The sequence below is a fragment of the Fringilla coelebs genome (genome assembly GCF_963513975.1).
Source record: "Fringilla coelebs genome assembly, chromosome: 30".
In the NCBI taxonomy this organism is placed as follows: Eukaryota; Metazoa; Chordata; class Aves; order Passeriformes; family Fringillidae; genus Fringilla; species Fringilla coelebs.
The window spans coordinates 2,976,937-2,997,069 of record NC_140056.1 but is presented as its reverse complement, the minus strand read 5'-3'; the positions used below and the strand labels follow the sequence as shown (position 1 = coordinate 2,997,069).

General features: G+C 53.1%; 1 protein-coding gene across 1 annotated transcript; it reads left to right on the top strand.

Moving 5' to 3' along the window:
* Positions 1-5,615: 5,615 nt before the first annotated feature.
* LOC311164159 (uncharacterized protein) lies at positions 5,616-19,980 on the top strand (the record flags this gene model as incomplete). Its single annotated transcript, XM_084223494.1, has 19 exons — positions 5,616-6,128; positions 6,841-7,058; positions 8,136-8,196; positions 8,589-8,684; positions 8,776-8,940; positions 9,152-9,277; positions 9,637-9,857; positions 10,059-10,093; positions 10,195-10,391; positions 10,475-10,524; positions 15,260-15,848; positions 16,472-16,686; positions 16,881-16,941; positions 17,246-17,341; positions 17,470-17,634; positions 18,530-18,655; positions 18,905-19,125; positions 19,498-19,532; positions 19,637-19,980. 19 exons carry the CDS (start codon positions 5,616-5,618, stop codon positions 19,978-19,980), a joined length of 3,534 nt encoding a protein of 1,177 aa, XP_084079620.1.
* Between the last annotated feature and the right edge of the window lie 153 nt (positions 19,981-20,133).

Below are 20,133 nucleotides of genomic sequence, written 5' to 3'. Positions count from 1 at the left end.
TTTGGGGGGGAGGGAAGGGGTGGTCCCAAACTGGGGGGGCTCCCTCAGAGCCACCGCGAGCCTCTCAAATTTGGGGAGTCCGAGGGTCGGGCCCTCGGGGAGGATTCGGGGGGGCCCTGAGTTTTTGGGGGGCCTTTGGGGTGAAGGAGGGAGCTCGCGGGGGGTTGACACAGCCCCCCCTTAAAAAACGGGGTGGGATCAGCGGTGCCCCCCCCGAGAGGGTTAAATTGGGGTCACCTCCCTGCAAACCCGTCCTGCCCCCCCATTTCAACTCCCCCGACCCCATGTCCGGTTTTTGGGGGGGGGGTCTTCCCAGGGGATCCCTCTCATTTTTGGGGGGGCGGGGGATGGTTTGGGGGCTCACAGGGTTCTTTGGTGGGGGGAGGGGCTGGAGGGGTTTGGGGACCCCCCGAGGTCTCCCCCGCACCCCTCAGAGCTCCCGGCCCTCCCGGCCCGGTGATTTTGGGGTTTGCGGACGCTGGAGGGCGGCAAAGGAGCGGGAATGGAGCGGCGGGGCGGGGGGAGGCGGGGGGCGAGGGGGGAGCCGGGACTTGGGGGCCCCCGATTTCGGGTGGGGTGAGTCGGGAATGGGGGGGACCCCGCCCGGGTGCGGCTCACGGAGAATTTGGGGGCTGGGGGGCAGGGGATATGGTATCGGGGGGTGGATCTGGGGGCGTGGGGGTCTGATGGGTTTAGGGGGGGTCGGGAAGGGTGGGCAGAGGGTCTGGGGGTGGATCTGGAGGTTCCGGGGAGGGAAGGGGGCGAGTTTGGGGTGTCTGGAGGAGTTTGGGTGTTGGGGGCTGCGGGGCTGTGGGAGGGCTGAGGGGTCTGGGGAAGGCTGGGGGTCTCTGGGGGGTCGGGGGTGGGGTCTGGGGGTGTCTGCGGTGGTCTAGAAGTAGATGTGGGGGTCGGGGGGCTGTGGGGGGTGTGGCCGAGCAGGGGCGTCTGGGGTCTCAGGAGCTTGGCCTCGGGGGTGTGGGGGGATCTGGGTGGTTCTGGGGGGGTTGAGCCCCACGGACCCTCCTGGTTGGAAATTGGGGGTCACGGAGACCCTGCAGGAAAACTGAGGAAGGGATTGTTTGTGGGGGGAGCTAGAGCCCTCAAGCTCGGTGGAACCCTCGGGATGTCACTCCCTGTCACCCTCAGTGCCATCTGGACTCCGGGGGGTGGGAGAGGACCCCTCCCAGTATCCCCTCAGTGCGAGCAGCCCCTGCTCGCTTCGCCCCCTTCCCCACGGGGAGGCACCCCAAATTACAACCATGGGCGGGTTTCTGGGGTCAGGGGGTCTCACCCACCCCCTTGGGACACTGCGGGGGGACCTCGGAGGTCCCGGGGCACCCACAGGGTCCCGGGAGGGAGTTTAAACCCCATCACCCAAACCTGCCAGCACTGGAGCTGCGGGTGCCCGGAGAGGGAAACTGAGGCACGGGGACATCTCGGGGATCCCTCCCCACGCTGGATTTGACCCCGAACTCACCCTGGGGGTTCATGTCCGGGGCCTCAGGACCCCCAGGGCTGGGGCAGGGGGCAGGCTGACACCTGCCCCAGCTCATCCCACGGGTGGGGCCGTGACTCAGCTGCCCGGCGGGGCCTCCTTTGAGGGCCGCAGGTTGGGGGGGGTCCCTGAGCCTTTTGGGGCATTGAGAGGGAGCCCGGAGAGGGGACCAGGACCCTGGGGTCCCTTTGGGTCCCTTCTGGGGGCCTTTGAGGGGTTTGGGGTGCTGGGGGAAATGGGAGTCCTCCGGTGTCTGGGGCTGGGGTCGAGTTCAGGGCGTTTGGGTTTCACAGCTTTGGGGGGGTCCCTCCTCCTTCTGGGGTCACTTGTGTTCCTCTTGGGATGGGGGAGTGGGGTGAGGGGATTGGGGGTGCTGAACCATTGGGGATGGTTCTGGGGCCTCATGAGGGGTGATGGAGGAAATGTGGGGGACCCTGCCCTTCGGAGCCCCCTGTGTCTGAGGATGAGGTCAGGCCCGGGCGACTTGGGGCTTTGTGCCCCCCCCCGATTTTTCTGCTAGGGAACCTGAACCCCCATTTCCACCCTTGAGGGTCCATCCAAGCTCAGACCCCCAAATCCACCTCCTGAATGGGCTCCTTCTCCTCAAACCCCACATCCCCATAGAGGGGACCACCAAAATCCAGGTGCTCAGGTGGGCACCTGCTCACACAGATGTGTCCAGGGTGTTTCTGGGGGGGTCTCTGCCCCACAGCAGGGTATCCCTGTCCTCTATTGGGGGCTGATCCCTTGGCTGCCACCCGGGTGGGGTTTTGGGGTGCAGTGACAAGCTGGGGCCTGTCGGGGCAATTAACTGCATAATTAGCGTCGGGAGGAGCCGCCCAAACTCTCGGTACTTTCACACGCACACCCCTGCACTCCTCCCCTCCCGGCACCCCAAATCTCCTCCTCTCCCCTCCCCAACATCCCCCGCAGCCCCGAGACCCTGCACCCCCAGACCCAGCACATGTGGAGTCAGTGTTGCCTTTTTAACTGGGGGGAGATGTGCAGTGACCCTGGAGCTGCGGAACCCCCAGGAAGGGGGCCTGGAGGGGCTGGGGTGGCTTGGGGTGTGGTCTCATTTTTGGGACCCTGGTTGGGCTTTGGGGCAGGTTCCGACCCTTTAGGGGGCGTTCTGGATTTGGGATCCCAAGGGTCTGGGGAGGGAGGGATGGAGGAGGGTGGGGGAGGGATGCATGCAGGGATACCCTGGGGTGCAGCCCACCTGTTTCCCACCCCAAGGAATTTGGGGAGGGGGTGAGGCTGCACCTGGGGGGCCTACTGGGTTCAACCCCCCCAATCCCAATGGTTTTCCCTCAAAAACATGGGAACATTCCCCCCACCTTAAGCACCCGCCCTGACTCTTTTAACACTGAATTCACCCCGTTTTGGTGTCCTTGTTTGCCCCCCATGTGGGAAGAAGCAGGGGGACCTGGGTGTCCAGTGGGTCTTTATTCCCATCGGATATTCACATGGATTCCTGTGGGACCTCCAGGGTCAGCCCTACCCCTGCCTCAGGCCCACCCCCCACCAGAAGGGTCCTCACCCCCCCATGGGGATCATGGGGGGCTGTCAAGTCCAAGGGGTGCTCCATTCTGGGGCTGCCTCCCCGATGATCCCAATCCTCCTTCCCTGGGATCTGTTTGCCGCTGCTGGGGTTCAGATGAGCTTTCCCTCTGGCTGGGCATGGTGTGGGGTCCCACCCCTGGCAGTGGGACAGCGGGAGAGGTGACACCAATGGCACCACAACGGGAATGAGCCATCTACCCCTGGGGGCTCTGACTCCTGGGACTGGGGGTGCCATGAGCTCCTGCTGCCAGCTCTGCTCCTGCCGTGGATCCTGGCGTGCCCGGGGCTCTCGGCAGTCCCAGGTGCCGCCCGTCTTCTGCAACACCTGCTTTGATCTCCCGGGAATCCATCTTGTTGTTCCAGCCGCCACCACTCCTGCTCCCAGCCCTGCAATTTCCCAGCTCGGTGGCTGCCAACAGAGCAGCCAGGAGTTTCCGGATCTGAGGTTTTCCAGTTGAACCCAGTCCCAGCACAGTTCTGGGGTGAAAATTGCTGTATTTAGGCTCTGGTTCTGCTACACATCGCCCTCGTTGCTGGGCACCCGTGCTGGTGGTCCCACGGGATACCCTGGGAAGGTGGGAGGTTGGGGTGCTGGGTGGGTGATGGTGGCCAGTGTTGGATGGGTGACAGTGGCCAAGACTGAGCAGAGGGTGGTGTCCAACGCTGGGTAGGTGGTGGTGGCCAACACTGAGTGGGGGATGGCCCTCCATGTTAGGGTGGATGGGAGCCAGTGTGTTCAGTGGATGATGGTGGCCAACACTGGTTGGGTGGATGGTGGCCAATGTTGGGTGGTGATGTTGCCCAGCATTGGGTGAATGATGGTGGCCAACGCTGGCTGGGTGACAGGGGCCAACCTTGGGCCCTCAGCTTTGCTCCTGATGCATTCCCATCCCAGCAAGTGCTGGAGCATCTGAGACGCTCCACCTTGGAGTTCAGGAGGGATTTGGGCACTGATCCCGTGTCCCAGTGAGGTGTCTTCACCCCTTGGTGGCAGGGTGGGGCAGGGCTTTGCTGGCCCAGCAGCTGCTTGGGCAAGTGCTGGGCTGGCCCCAGGGCAGCAGCTGGGCCAGGAGCTGCTGCTGGAGCCACCCTGGGAACTCCTGGCAGGAATGCTCTCCGCCCGGGCTCCAACAGGTTCATTCGGTTTTGGGGCTGATCTGCCGGTTGCGTAAGGTGAGGAGATGCAGCCGCCGCCTTTTTCCGTCAGTTCAAACCACTTCTCTTCTCCAGCTGGAAAACTGGGGAACCCCGGGGGGTGGGAGGGGGCTTCCAGGTGGGATTGGGGCGTGCAGGACGGGCATTGTCCAAGGGGAGCATCAACTTCCCTGTTCCCTGCACTGTGAATTCCCTGGGGCTGAAAATCCTGGAGCTTCAGGAATCCCCAATGAGATTCAGGAGGAAACACCGGGCCATGCACCCATAGCTAGATTTACATGTTTAAAATGAAAAAAAAGCTGGGGTAAACAGTCTTGGAGCTAAAACTGGTTCCACAAACCCCTCCCAGTGAATGGGATACTCCAGAGCTGGATTTTATTAGCACTGTGGGGTTGGGGGGAAGTTTTGAGGCTCTTTATTTGTTTTAACAGTGGGATAAACCGGGATCCTCAATGGAGGCAGCTCAACACCTCATTTAAATAGAAATTTAAAGCAATTAAGCAATTAAATTGTGTTGTTTTAACAATGGGGTAGGCTGGGAGTGGCTTTGCTGAATACCACGTGCTGGCATGCTGTGGAGGGACTGGAGACCCACAGGGACTCTCAGGAAACATCACAAAATCCCTGGAAGGTTCCTCAGAGGAGGGATGTGATCCCCTGTCAAAGCTGTGGGTCAGGGAACAGTCTTGGTCCTGCTGGGGTGTGCCCAACACAGATATATATTCAGGATATTTCAGTCTCTGCAAATCCCAGTATGTCCCGCCCGGCTCAACCCATCACTCAGAGGGATCTAGAATGACTTCAGAATGCTTTCAGGAGGTTTAAGGAAGTTTTAAAATCACTTTTATTGACATAAAAGTAGTTTTAGAACCCTGCCCAACACTAATGCTCCCAGTTGTGAAACACTTTGGACAACCCACATCACCCCTCCTCGGAGCAGGAGGTTGAAACTGAGTGCATCTGAGGGTGTGCCTGGGAGCCTGGGTTTTTGTTGGAATTCAGTGAACCCAGCCAGTGGAGTCAGGCCGAAAGTGATAGATTAAGCTAAAACTAGGGTTTCCCTTGAGGGTGTGATGGGGCTTTGGCCGCAGCCCAGGGAATTTGGGTTGGAGTTTGGCTCCAAAACCAACAATACTTTTGTTTTTCTTTGCACTCTGGGGAGTGTTTGCAGGCAGGTCATGGTTGTGCCAAAGTGAGGAGGGCGTCCTTTCAAACCTGAAAACAATGAAGAGAATGAAACAATCCCCAAAAAGTGACATCTCCACTCCCCCCTGGCACCGACCAACTCCCTGTGCCCATAAAAAGGGGGACCCAGCAGCTGCTCCCACAGGACTTGGCTTCTCTCGCCTCTCAAGCTCCAGCCTCAGCCTCCTGCTCAAAATTTTGGGGACCCTTCACCATGTCTCGCCAGTCCTGCGCTCTTGGCAAGGGGTTCAGCTCCAGCTCTGTGTGCTTTGGGAGCAAGAACAAGGTCACGTTTGGCTCCATGCCCCGCGGAGGATGCCGGGGACCTGCCGGTGGCTTCAGCAGCAGGAGCCTCTATTCCCTGGGGGGCAGTAAAAGCACCTCCCTGGGAGGATTTGGGGGGGCTGGTGGTGCCTGCAGAGGCTTTGGTAGCCAAGGAGGCTTTGGCTTTGGGGCCGGAGCAGGATTTGGGGGTGGCTATGGCACAGGGTGCTTTGGTGGAGGCCCTAGCAGTGGCTTTGGTGGCTTTGGTGGAGGATTTGATGGTGGGATGGGGGGCCAGGGCTTCCCCCCATGCCCCCCGGGCGGCATCAGGGAGGTGACCATCAACCAGAGCCTGCTGGCCCCCCTCAATCTGGAGATTGACCCTGAGATCCAGAAGGTTCGGACACAGGAGCGGGAGGAGATCAAGAAACTCAACGACAAATTCGCCTCCTTCATCGACAAGGTTTGGAGGGGCTTCACTCCAGGATGGGCTCTGGAGGGTGGGAATGACCAGAAGATGCTCATCCAGGGGCACCCAGAGCTGCAGTTGCCCAGATCACCATAAACTGAAGGTGTTTGGGGCTGTTTTTAAGGGGAAAATGGGCTACTAAAATTTAAGGGGAACATTGGGCTACTTCGAAGGAGCAGGTGAATTTTTTTGGGTGTTTGGGCTATTTTTAATGGGATTTTGTGTCCTTTAGGCTACTTTTGAGGAGAAGATGAGAATTTGGGTGACTTGAGCAATTTTAAAGCAGAAGATGGGATTTTTTTTGGAGTATTTTTATGGGGATGTTGGGATTTGGGATGTTTTGGACAATTTTTAAGGAGAAGATGGGATACGTAGTGATTTAGGCTATTTTTAAGGAGATTATTGGACTTTTTGGATGTTTTGGTCTATTTTGAAGATATTGGGACTTTTTTGGCTATTTTGAACAAGAAGATGCCAAACCCATGAAGTTCATTGTGTTTCTCCTGTTTAGAGGCTCCAGAATTGGGAAGGGGACCATGACCCCCTTTTGCCCACTTGCCCCATCCACTGAGGTCCTACCTGTCTTGTAGGACTGGGGAGTTATCACACATTAAATGGGAATAAAATATGGAAAGCACATGGGGGAAAAATCAATAAAAAGATGAGGTTTTGAAGGGAGAATCTGACTCCTTCCCCACCCTTTCAGGTGCGGTTCCTGGAGCAGCAGAACCGAGTCCTGGAAACCAAGTGGAAGCTGCTGCAGGAACAGGGTGGTGCAGGAACGGGGGGCAGGAACCTGGACCCTTTCTTTGAGACCTACATCAGTGGGCTGAGGAAGCAGCTGGATTCTCTCTCCAGTGAGAAGCACCAGCTGGACACAGAGCTGAAGAGCTTCCAGGACATGGTGGAGGACTTCAAGACAAAGTAAGTTCCTTGGGGTGTCTAATAATCCTTGGGGTGAATAATCAGAGAGAAAAACTCACTTCAAACAGCCAAAAAAGGAGAAATATTGATAATAATTATCAATATTGATTTTTTTCCCCAATGGTTAGAAAATGTAAAATGTTTTGGGAAAAGTGAATTTGGATGTAAAAAGGTGCTTTTTCAAGGTTTCTCAACTTTTCTCAGATTTTCTCAATATATTGCTCAAATTGTTCTTCTTCCTGAAGGAGGATCCTCCACTCCTTGTCTTCCTCAAGAAGGAATTCCTTAAGAATCAGTGACATTATGATTTAATTAATTAATCAGTTGCTAAACCCAGCTCTAATTTCCTTATGGATTTCCTCATGATTCTTTCACACAATATCATTCAGGATTTGAGGATTTCTGTGGAAGTCTGACATGAAGTAAAAAAAAAAAAGAAAGGAAAAGTAAAGACTATTTTCCTACTGTTATCTATTATAATATATAATTTATTTTAGTCTATAAATATGAACATAAAATGTGTCCAGTTGGAAAAAGTAGAACAAAGACTGGAGAAATGAATCCACTTGAGGAACTAGAAAAAACAGTGGGCAAAGAAGTCTGGGAATCCACATGACCTGGGATCAACCAGAGGCTGCTGGGTGAAAATGGACTTTATATTTGGAGACAAGCATCTGGAAAATTTGAATCCATTTGGGATTCTGAGGTGTCCTGTGCAGGGCCAGGAGCTGAACTCGATGATCCCTGTAAGGCCCTTCCAAATCAGGAGATTCCATGGTGGCTGTGAGGAGCTGAAGGTTCTTGGATCTTGTAGAAGGAGCTTGGATTGGCCGCAAGCACCAGGACTTCCTTCAGCAGAGCCAGAATTCCTCTTTCCAGGCTTTCCTCACCCAGGCACTGGAAGTGCAGGAGCCAGGGCTTGTCCTGAAAGGCGAAGTGCAATTCCCTGTCCATAAATCTCCCTCATGGCAGATTTATTTTTGCTGGGTTTATGAGTCTGAGGCCAACAACGTTCATTAGCCTGAGCCGGAGCCAAAACAAGCAGCCAGATTCCATCTCCCTCCTTTCCATCCACAGGTACGAGGAGGAGATAAACAAAAGGACAGCAGCTGAGAACGAATTTGTGCTCCTGAAGAAGGTCAAGTCCTTGCTTTTTACATAAAGGGACTCCAGGAGAGCTGGAGAGGGACTTTGGACAATGGCCTGGAGTGACAGGACACAGGGAATGGCTTCCCACTGCCAGAGGATAGGGATAGATGGGATATTGGGCAGGAATTCTTCTCTGTGAGGGTGGGGAGGCCCTGGAATGGATTTCCAAGAGAAGCCGTGGCTGCCTGACCCCTGGAAGTGTCCCAGGCCAGGTTGGATGAGACTTGGAGCTGCCTGGGAGAGTGGAAGGTGTCCCTGTCCATGGAAGGGGGTGGAATTGCATTTAAAGTCCTTTTCAACCCAGACTGTTCCATGATTCCATGAAATTTTAGATTAACTGGTGTGCGCTGAGCAGCTTTTCTCATCCCATCTCTGCTGCAGGATGTGGATGGAGTCTACATGGCCAAGGTGGAACTCCAGGGAAAACTGGATTCTCTGTTGGATGAGATCAACTTCCTCAAGTGTCTTTATGAGGCAGTGAGTACTGTGGGGCACCAGGATCAGGGAGGGTTGTGACACCATAAGGAAGCTCTGGAAGGGCTAAATCTGGATTGGACATCACCTGCAGGAGCTGTCACAGATGCAGAAGACTGTGTCCGACACCTCGGTGGTGCTGTCCATGGACAACAACCGGAACCTGGACCTGGACAGCATCATCGCCGAGGTCAAGGCGCAGTACGAGGAGATCGCCAACCGCAGCCGCGCCGAGGCCGAGTCCTGGTACCGGTGCAAGGTGAGGCTGGCACACTCTGCTGGGGTTCTCCAGTGTCCAAGGGGGTGGGAGAGCTACTGGTGGCAGCTCAGGCCACAGCAAGACCTGGAACATTGCTGGTGGTGGTCCATCCAGAGTGGACCTGGCACAGATTTGCTCTCCTTGGCTTCCCTGCGGTGATGTGGGAGCAGCTGTGAGGTCACAACATGTTCCTCCTGCTTCATCCCACCAGTATGAGGAGCTGCAGGCAAGCGCAGGCAAGCATGGAGACAGCCTCAAGGACACCAAGACCGAGATCTCAGAGCTCAACCGCATGATCCAGAGGATCCGGGCTGAGATTGACAGTGTGAAGAAGCAGGTGGGGGTTGCATTTTTTTGAGCAATGGGGAGGACCTCTTGGTCATGCATTTTAGAACTTCCCTGAAGGGAAATAAGTGTGGTAGGAATTGTTGGGTGTGGGAGGGACCTGGGAATAGCTGAGCCTGAGTGGCTCTGGCATGTGTTGCCCAGAGAAGTTTGGATGCTCCATCCATGGAAGTGTCCAAGGCCAGGTAGGATGTGGCTGGGATAGTGGAATGTGTCCCTGTGCATGCTCCTGATAATCTTTAAGGTCTTGTCCAACCCAAACCATTATATGTTTCCCTGATCTGGGATTATGGCTTCATCTCTCACTGGCTGCCCCCACCCCACTCATCCTGCCCATGCCTTGCCCTCCAGTGTGAGACCATTCAGACGTCGATTGCGGATGCGGAGCAGCGTGGGGAGGTGGCTCTCAAGGATGCCAGGGACAAACTGGCCGAGCTGGAGACAGCCCTGCAGAAAGCCAAGGCCGACCTAGCCCGGCAGCTCCGGGAGTACCAGGAGCTCATGAACGTCAAACTGGCCCTGGACATCGAGATTGCGACCTACAGGAAGCTGCTGGAGGGCGAGGAGTGCAGGTGGGTGGGATACAGCAAGAATTCCATTGTATCCTGATCAATCTATAGGAAAAATGTGTACCATCATAAACATCAATGCTGTTGTCTTGAACCTTGGACCATGGTCCTGTGGCTGTGTTGGTGGACCAATCCTGACTTCATGGAGTTGGACCACTCCAGATGCTCTGGCTGGATTTCACACTCCATCTGGTTTCCTTGCAGGATGTCTGGAGAGTGCCAGAGCTCTGTCAGCATCTGTAAGTACTGTTCCCACAGGAGTGTGGTGGGCTGGGATTAGTGCTCCCAAACTTCTTGGTGGCATCAGAGGTAACCTGGTGCCTTTTGTTCCTCTCTGCAGCTGTGGTGGGCGGCAGCAGCTCCGTGGGAGGTGGATATGGCAGTGGACTGTGCCTTGGAGGAGGAGGAATTGGCTTTGGAAGCGGGAAAGGCAGCTGCAACACAGGCGGTGCTGGTTTATGCTTCAGCCTGGGAGGGGGTGGATTTGGTGCTGGGGGTGGATTTTGCTCCCTGGGTGGGGGATCTAACTCGGTGGTGGTGGGGGGATCTGGCACCATCCTGAAGAACAGTGGCCCCACCCGGAGGGCATAGGAAAGACATCAACCCCCTGACCACGACAGCCAGAGGAGAAAGGGAGTGAATTGCACGATGACCCCCCAGTGACCACCTGGTAAGGACTGAGATTCCCAACAGCAGCCGAGAACAGCTCAATCCCTCGTGCTCCCATCCAGCTGCTGGACATCAAGGTGCCCAGCTCTCCTTTGGGAGTAGGATCCACCCATTCATGGGGAGCCCCAAACCTGGCTGGGACGAGCCCAGCACCCTCCAAGCAAGAGGCACCCAACCAGAGGCTGGAGCGGGGATGGATCCGAGCGCAGCTCCAAGTGTGCAGGGGAGCCTTGGCTTCTCTCAAGCTCTTATGCTGGATCCAGCCATGGTGCAACTTTAATCAGTGTCGCTCATCAGCCGCAGCTCGAGCTCCAAAACAGGAATTTCCTCCTGGTGCCTTGGCTGAAGATGTTTCTCACCCAAATGACTTTTAGTTTGCTTTTCCCCCCAAGTTTCACTCGTGCTGTTGTAAAATGTTTATTTTTACTCAGGGTTCACCTTTTCCTTGGGACCATGGGAACAATCACGTGTGTTTGCTTAAGCCTTTCTCCTTGGCAGGTGCCATCCCCCAATAAACATGAGAGGCAGAAACCTGGTGTGGTTTTCTCCCCGACCAAAGAGTTTCATGTTGTAACAAGTCTCATCTTCTGATGAGATCTGAAAATATTTCCTGACTTTTTCCTTCCCTTTGAAGTCTGAATTTAAAGGAACTCGGGTGAAGGGGCAACCGGGTCTCCTCTCACCCCTCTCTGTCTCCCAAAATGTGGGGAGTTTGTAGTTTTGCAGAATAAGGAGAGTCTCACCGGGGAGGCTGAAGGGATGTTGGTGCAGAGTGACAGTGACACAGTTGGGGGTGTCTTTGGTGACAGCCCTAGGAATGAGCCCACTCCTAGCAGAGAGAAAGAGGCAGCCCCTGGATCCTCCAGTGTGTCCTGCAGGATCTCCGGATGTGGCAGAGACTGTTGTTCCACCATTGTCCCCACCAGGTCTGAGCAGACTTTCAGACTCTGCGGATTTTAGGAGACTCTTCCCTTCCTCCTTCTCTTCCTAAGCCCCTTCCAGTTAGCCAATTTGGGATGTTCCCCAGCTATCCCACCTCCCCCTGGCCACTGTGCCTGACCAGACAACTGCCCACCCTGTCTTCTGAGGTGGCCCCAGGACTGCGGTGCCACAGCTGGAGCTCCCAGGACACTCTTTGTGCACTCTAGGTGCTTTAGGAGTATCCTACCATGGTTGGTGTGGGAGAAGGAAGAGCAGTCATCACCCTTCCTAATAATTTGGAGTTAATTCCTTGGTATACATTATTTTGGAGCCAGCCCTGCAGCTTTTCCTACTGTCTGCACTCACCAAGGATCCATGGATTGCTCTTAAGGCATCTCCAAAAGGTAACTGAGACCGTGGGAAGAGCAAGACCTTCCCCCCCCTACTCCCTCAAACCCCACCTCTCCCCAAAACCAAAGTATTTGGATAAATTTTGATCCCCAGACTCCTGTTGTCATTTGACCTCTTGCTCAGGAGACCTTGAATCACATCCCTGGCCAACCACAAACTGTGCTTGGGGTGACTCATCCCATTTCTCCCATGTTCCATTCTGAGCTGGTAAAGGCTGAAGACATCCAGTACCAGCAGTGACAGGCGGAATGTCACAATGGAATGTCACAATTCTGCCAGCACGGGCTTGTCACTGCTTGGGTGGGGACATGGTTTGAGCGGTGGTTAAACATTCAGGGAGTTGTAAGAGTGACCTGAAGTGGTGTTGAATGAAAAGGCATTGACTTCCCTCGGAGTCACCCCAATCCAAACTCGCTTCCAGCAGTGGCTCCTGCCCGAGGAGAAACAAAGGGCTTCTCCAGGAGCACTTTCAAAGGTTGTCGCTACAACAAGCATACTTACAAGTCCCTCCCTTTTTGTTCCTGGGATTGTGCCAGTAATTAGGGAAAAATTATCCCAGGCTGGACACATAGGTGATACAATTCCTGCCTCTGGTTGGAGGAGAGGTCCATGGTCTGAAAACAGGATTGGATTCTTCAGGGTTTGTCCCTGCCCATGGCAGGGGATGGACCAGGATGAACTTTAAGGTCCTTTCCAGCCCAAACCATTCCATGATTCTGTGATTTCATGGTTTCCTCTCAGTTATTCAAGGCCTGTTTATTTTCACAGCGTCATGGAACAGTTTGGGTGGGAAGTAACCTCTGAAGTTCATTTTCCCTGCACTGGGGGCTCCAAGAGCTGTAGAGGGACTTGGAAAGGGCCTGAAATGATGGGCTAAGGGGTGATGGCTTTCAGCTGGAAGAGGGCAGGATTAGATGGGATATCTGGAAGGAATTCCTCCCTGTGAGGGTGGTGAGGTCATGGAATGGATTTTCTGGAAAAGCTGTGGCTGCTGCATCCCTGAAAGTGCCCAAGTCCCGGCTGGAGGGGACTTGGAGCAGTGCGGTCTACTGGAAGGAGTCCCATGGCAGGGGTATGATGGGATGATCTTTCCAGTCCTTTTCCACCAAGCCATTGCAGCTCTGAAGCAGGAGGTGATATCAATACCCAAATCCCTGTTTGATTTCCTAAGCTTGGCTGGAGCCAGGGCCATGACTCACGGCTCTGTGTTATCTCTCCACGGGTGCTCGGGGCTCTGCCGTTTGCTGACTGGGGAACTCTCCTTCCCTGGGAACAGGAGAACTTTCAGATCGTGTCATCCCGCCCACAGAAGGAGAAAAAAATCCCAACAAAAATCCCCCAGAAAATTGTAACCAAAGGTTTGATAACCCTGAGGGAGGTGGGTCTTGGCTGTGCAGTGCCTCAGTCCCCATTTTTATTGTCTGTATATTGATTTCTTGTCTATGTTTTGATTTATTGCCTATACAAACTTCTGTCCAACCCCCAACCCCTCCTTTCCTTTGCTGTGACGGTGACATTTTGATATTATATATATTTATTTTTTCAAAAGTAGGGTGATCTTGAAGGTCTTTTCCAGTCTTAACAATTCTATGATTCCCTGATTTTTCTTAACCTTATCTACCCCTCCTAATCCACCTCCTTGAGTCCTCCCAGACCCACACAGGTCCTGAAGGTGGGATAAACACAGGGAATGTCATGTTTCCAGTGGAAATGCCAGTTTAGCTGCATATCCGGGTCCCAAGGCACTTTTGGAAATGGGTGTCTGGGCAATATTTTTAGAGGTACTTAAACATCTGATGATACCAGAAGTTGCTGGTGTGGATTTTCCAGAAGCTCTTAATTAACATGTGTCCTGTGAGAATTCTGAACCTGCACCAGATGGCTGCCAGCACAGTTAGGTGTCTCCAGAGCTGTGGGTTTGGACTTCAATATGGCCTTCAAGGTGGCTTTAAAATGTTGAAAAGTAATAAAAAAATCTATTTTTTCTATAAAAAAATAAAATGAGAGAAATTGCTGCTTGATTAGCAAGGCAAAGGGGTGGATCTGTGATGGATTTTTGGATTAAATGACGTACAGAGTCAGCCTGAATCATTCCATGATTCTATGAAGGGTGGTGCATGCCCAATCCCTGGAAATGTCCAAGGCCAGGTTGGACAGGGGCTTGGAGCCACCTGGGATAGTGGAAGGTGTCGCTGCCCATGGCAGGCAGTGGAATGAGATGGGCTTTAAGGTCCTTTTCAACCCAAACCATTCTGGAATTCTGTGATGGATCATAGTCTGAATCCACCCTCACCGGAGCATTCTGACAAACTCCTGCCTTTCTAAAATCTACATCTGTCAAAGATATATAAACACCAAAATAAGTGAAACAGCTGAAAAGAATGGTGATTCCTCCAAGCTCTGTGCTCTCCGGATTTTCACATCTCTATAAATGAGTTGAGCTCTATGAATTGCATTTAAATTGTTCCAGGGCATGTAATGTGGGAAGCAAGGTTTGGGATCCCTCCTCCCACTGTGCTCCTGGGGCTGTCCCTCCATTTTCCTGTACATCCCACACCATGGCAGCCTGCTGTCTCCTCATGGTCCTGAAGCTTTCAGAAAATCCTACACAGGTTTCCCATGAAGGGTATTTCCTCACCAGTGCCGAGATTATCTTGGCATGAAGACAGTGGGACATGCTTTAGTCCAACAATAAATGAATTTCCAGTGCCAGCACCGGCGTCTCGTCACCCATGAGGTTTTATTTATCAAAAAGGTGCAGAGCCTCATCAAAATGCAATTTGCTGAGCCCTGGCTGTAGATTGAGAAACTCAATTCTCCAAGCCAAAGGCAATTTTCCAAGTAAAAAGAAGGCTGAGGGTGTAACTTAGGTGTGTTTTGGGAATTGTGAAAGCCAGGCTACAACTTGGCATGAAGCGCAGTGCCTGCCTGCAATGGGGCTTTGGAGTGAGAGATTTAAAGATAAACACAAGCAGGGAAACAACCCCAGTGGATGAAAGGTGGAAAAAAAATGCCTGGTGTATCCCAGGGAGGCTCTTGCTGCTCCACAAGGTGTAGGGTTCCTTAGTCATGGAGTGCTGGGAGCCCCATTTGGATCTTTTTTGCCTTTTCTCCTGCATTAAAGGGTGTGTTTCTGGGTAGGGTCAATGTTTGGCAAATTGGAGATGGAAATCTTTAGCCACGCCACGCTGATGAAGACAGGACCTGTCTCCTCCTTCACGCCCATGCAGACCCAGCCCACCTCCAAAAACACATAAAAGGGAGCGTCCGCTGCCCTCCAGCCAGAGGGACTGACTTCCCTTCTTCCACCCACCTCCTCACCCACAACCCCATCGAGTTCCTCAGCTTCTCCATTCTTGGCTCCTTTGAGGATAACCAGCCATGTCTCGTCAGTCTGTCTGCAGGAGCTTCGGAGGGGGGAGCAGAAGGGGCTTTAGCTCCTGCTCTGCGATCGGTGGTGGCTTTGGAGGCGGCAGCCGGAGCAGGAGCAGCTACAGCTCGTACTCCGTGTCCAGGGGATTCGGAGGTGGAGGACGCTGCGGGGGCTTCGGCAGCCGGAGCCTCCACAACATGGGGGGCAGCGCCAGGATGTCCATGGGCGGCTGCTATGGTGGCGGGTACGGCGGCAGGATGGGCGGCTTTGGCGGGAGCTACGGGGGTCTCGGCAGCTTTGGGGGCGGAATGGGTGGAGGAGGAGGAGGAGGAATGTGTGGCTTTGGAGGAATGGGTGGAGGAGGAATGGGTGGCTTTGGTGGTGGCATGGGTGGCTTTGGTGGCGGGATGGGTGGTGGAGGAATGGGTGGCTTTAGTGGCCCAGGCTTTGGCATGGGTGGCCCTGGGAGAGGTGGCCCTGGGATCCAGCCAGTGCAGATTGACACGACCCTCCTGCGTCCAGTCCATGTTGAGATTGATCCCCAGATCCAGCAAGTCAAAAACCAGGAGAAGGAGCAAATCAAGACCCTGAACAACCAGTTTGCCTCCTTCATCGACAAGGTGAGAGGGTGGGATTGTGCCTGATTAAGGCCAAAATTAGGAGGAACTTTACAGTTGTGCAGAAATGTCCTTCTGGAGCTAAATCCCAGCAGGCAGAGAAGCTTGAGCAGAGCTTTTTCATTAAGGGAAGAGATGAGAATCTCTCCTCCACAGAAGATCAAAGAAATGTCTCCAGGGCTTTCATCTGTCCTGTTGCACCAAGCTCTTCTCTGAGGTTACGCTCTCAAGCAGGTTCAACACCTTCAACCTCCGCAGGTTTCGGGCACAGATTCTCCCTCCTCCACCACTCTCTGCCCAAACAACCTCCCATTTAAGTATTAATTTATATATCTTTCTCTTTCAAATCTCCAGGCTTTTAAAGCTAGGCTGGAGATCTGATTTCCACACTGCCTGTGATGGGGACAGACTTGGAGGAAGGGCAATGTGTAAAAACTCCTTTGAGTAGAAAAATATTAGAAATTTCCTTCTTTTCCTGATTTTGCTGCTTAGGCACCAACAGAAAGTTAAAAAATCAGAGTTAGTTGGTTCTCTGATCACCACACAAATCTTTGTGAGTGATGCAAGAGATGTTTCGGTGGGAACTGTTCCTGTGTGATGGTGGGTCCTCCATGTCTTGGCTGTAGGTCCGATTCCTGGAGCAGCAGAACAAGGTGCTCTCCACCAAGTGGGAGCTGCTCCAGCAGCAAGGGCCATCAGGGCCAAGGAAGAACCTGGATGTGATCTTTGAGAATTACATCCAGAACCTGCGGAGGCAGCTGGAATCAATCCTGGCACAGCGGGGCCAGCTGGAATCGGAGCTGCAGAACATGCAGCAGTACGTCGAGGATTACAAAACCAAGTGAGTGTGGAGCCAGGAGCAGCTCAAACAGCCTTTTGGTCACTTTAATTTTCCTCAACTGTTTTTATGGTGATAGTGGAGGTAGTTTTTTAGCCTAAATATTTTAATTTAGTGTTTTTTTCCCTTTTAGTTTGTTTCTAATGCCCTTAGGCAGGAAAGTCCAGGAATGCAATTTGCACTTTTCCTCTCCATAGGTATGAGGAAGAGATCAACAGGCGCACAACAGCTGAGAACGAGTTCGTGGTGCTGAAGAAGGTGAGTCACAGGCATCACAAAATAATCCCTCAATATTTCACTTTATCTGTGCTTGAATGGGAATTATGGAGTTTTTAAGATGTCCCAGCTGATATCCATAATCCCTTATATTCAATTTGCATAACTGGATGACACCCTAACATTATTTATTTTTAATTATTTACATATATGATTACTGAATTATATATAAACATAATGATGTCCCAGTGAATAATATCAAACCCTCAACACAGACGGCGATTCCCACAGGCCTGAAGGATTTCCAAGAGAAAAAAAATTATTTTCTGTGGGATCTTTCCCTTAGGATGTGGACAGTGCCTACATGACCAAAGTTGAGCTGGAAGCCAGGGTAGGAGCTCTGACAGATGAAATCAACTTCCTGAGGTGCATCTACGAGGAGGTAGGAGCTCTGTCTTCTCCAGGGGGGCTGAAATTTTCATCAGGTGTGTGGTGGCCAAGGACACTGAGGTTGGATGGGGTGTCTGGGTGGATTGAGGCTTGAGATGCTGACTCATGTCTTGTTTGCAGGAGCTCGCTCAGATGCAGACGATCAGCCGGGACCTGTCCGTGGTGGTGTCCATGGACAACAACCGGCACCTGGACCTGGACAGCATCATTGAGGAGGTCCGGCGCCAGTACGAGCAGATTGCCCAGAGCAGCCGGGCTGAGGCCGAGGCCTGGTACCAGAGTCAGGTGAGTCAGGGAGCAGTCGAGACTCCTGGGTGTGGCTGAGTGATTTATGTCTGGATGAGACACCTTTTCAAGCTAACGGGGCTGGAGCTTGTGGTGCAAGGAAGGTCGAGAGGGACTGAACTGCTTTTGAGGGATCTGACTCACTGTTCCCAATGCGCCCCAAACTCTCTGAGGTGTGCGTCACAAACTGATGCCTAGAACAGCGGCGAGACAATGTTAAAGGAGTAAAGTAGGTATTTATTAAAAAGGCCTTCAAACAATATACCTTGGGCAGTACAAGAGCTGGGCCAGGGCTACCAAGGTGGGCCCAAGATGGACAATGGGTCATGAGTTTTCTCACTTTTATAGGTTTTGGTTCATTTACATATTGAGGTTAATTGTCCAATTCAGCTTCAGGTTATGAAGTCCCATCCTTCCAGACTGCCCTCCTCAATTTGCTGTTGTTTATGTTGTTTATCCTTTTTGGGCCTGGAGCTTGGCTTTTGGGCTGGAAAAAGATTGTTTTATCTTACTAAACTGTGAGGAGAACTTGCTAACACTTTATAGGAAGTTCAGAGTTATATACTAATGCAGTACAGAATCTGGGTAATATGAATGCTAAAACTTAAGGCATCAAAACCTCTCAATAAAAATGCCCCAAAATGCACCTTGATGATAAAATTCCAGCCCAAGTGGCTTTTCAGAAGCCAAGAGATGCTTTTTACTGTCACTTAGATCCATTTCAAAGCTCAAACCCCATGATGAGTCCCGGAGCCACCTTGACCACTGAGCTCGGCATCCATTGGCAGTGCAGTGGGTCCTCATAGTGTCACCCCAGCCTGGAAACTGGGGACAAATCTCCTAGAGGCACCAGGAACGTGTCACTGATGGGTTGTTCTGTCTTGGGTGCCATCAGTACGAGCAGCTCCAGAGCACAGCCGGCCGGCACGGGGACAACCTCCGCAACACCAAGATTGAGATCCAGGAGCTGACCAGGAATGTCCAGAGGCTGCGGGCTGAGATTGAGAACGTGAAGAAGCAGGTGGGGATTGGTTGATGTCTCAGGGATGAGATCGAGGACATGAAGAAAGGAAGGGGCTGGTTGGTGTCTCAGGGGAGGGCGGCAGTAGGTTGCATCACAAAAGACCATGAGTGGGGCAGAAACCTACTGTCAACCCAAGCTCACTTCATGCAGATGTTTATTTGCCTCCTGATTTCTCCTCCTGGGGGTCTGAGGACTGATTGTTAGGGACAAAATGAGGTCTGAGAAAGCTCCTGTTGTGCTCCCCAGAACCAGCAGCTGCAGGCAGCTATTGCTGAGGCTGAAGAGAGGGGGGAGATGGCTCTCAAGGATGCCAGGTTGAAGCTGGAAGAGCTGGAGAGTGCCCTGCAGAAGGACAAGGAGGAGCTGGCTCGCCTGCTGAAGGAATACCAGGAGCTGCTGAATGTCAAGATTGCACTGGATGTTGAGATCGCCATGTACAGGAAGCTGCTGGAGGGGGAGGAGAACAGGTAAACAACTGAGCTCTCACTGGGTGCTGTGATCTGCACCTGAAATCCCGAACCAATTATTCAGGCTAATGGGTGGATGTTGTGATTGATACTTTGTGGGATATTCTGAGGGTCAGGACCCATAAGTGGCTCCCTAGAGGTGGCAGAGCTGCTGCCCCAGGTCTGTCACTGATGAGTTTTTAATGAATCGCAAATCTGGAGAAATTTCATTGTAAAGAGGAATTGCCATTCCCTTCCTCCTCCAATCTTTTAGTGATTCCAAAGTGGTTTAGGAGGGTGAACCAGGAAAATGATTTGATAGATGAGGCACAGTTTAAAGTTTTCACAGCCTCTCTTTTATTGGGTAATTAAAATGTCCAATTTCCTTCACAGGCTGTGCAATGACACCATGTCCAACGTCAATGTCTGTAAGTATCTGCCCTTGGGTACTTCAGAAAAAGCATCAGATTGTTTTATCAGAGACAGAGCCTGTGACTGGGCAACGGGAACATAACCTGTGCTTCTCTTCCAGCTGTGATAGGCAGGACAACTGTCTCTGGAGGCAGAGGAGGCATGGGAGGAGGATTCGGAGGCAGCGGCATGGGAGGAGGATTCGGAGGCGGCAGCTGTGGAATGGGAGGAGGATTCGGAGGCGGCAGCGGCATGGGAGGAGGAATGGGAGGAGGCGGCATCTGCGGAGGCGGCAGCAGCTTTGGAGGAGGCAGCATGGGCGGCAGCTGTGGGATGGGGGGAGGAATGTACGCTGGCGGCTTCTCCTCTGGAAGCGGAAGGATGTGCGGCTCTGGCGGGGGATCCTCCTCCGTGCGGAGATGCGTCACCACCACCTCGGTCAAATCTTCGGGAGTGAGATTCTGAGCCCCGAAGGTTGACAAGGAAAGAAGCACCTCCTCTCTCCTCCTGACAGCAGCCCAGCCTCCTGAAGCCCAGCTCTGGTGTCCTGCAATGGGATGAACTGTGTCCCTCCCACCCAGCTTGTCCCAGATCCTGGTCCCACCCAGCGGTTTGGTG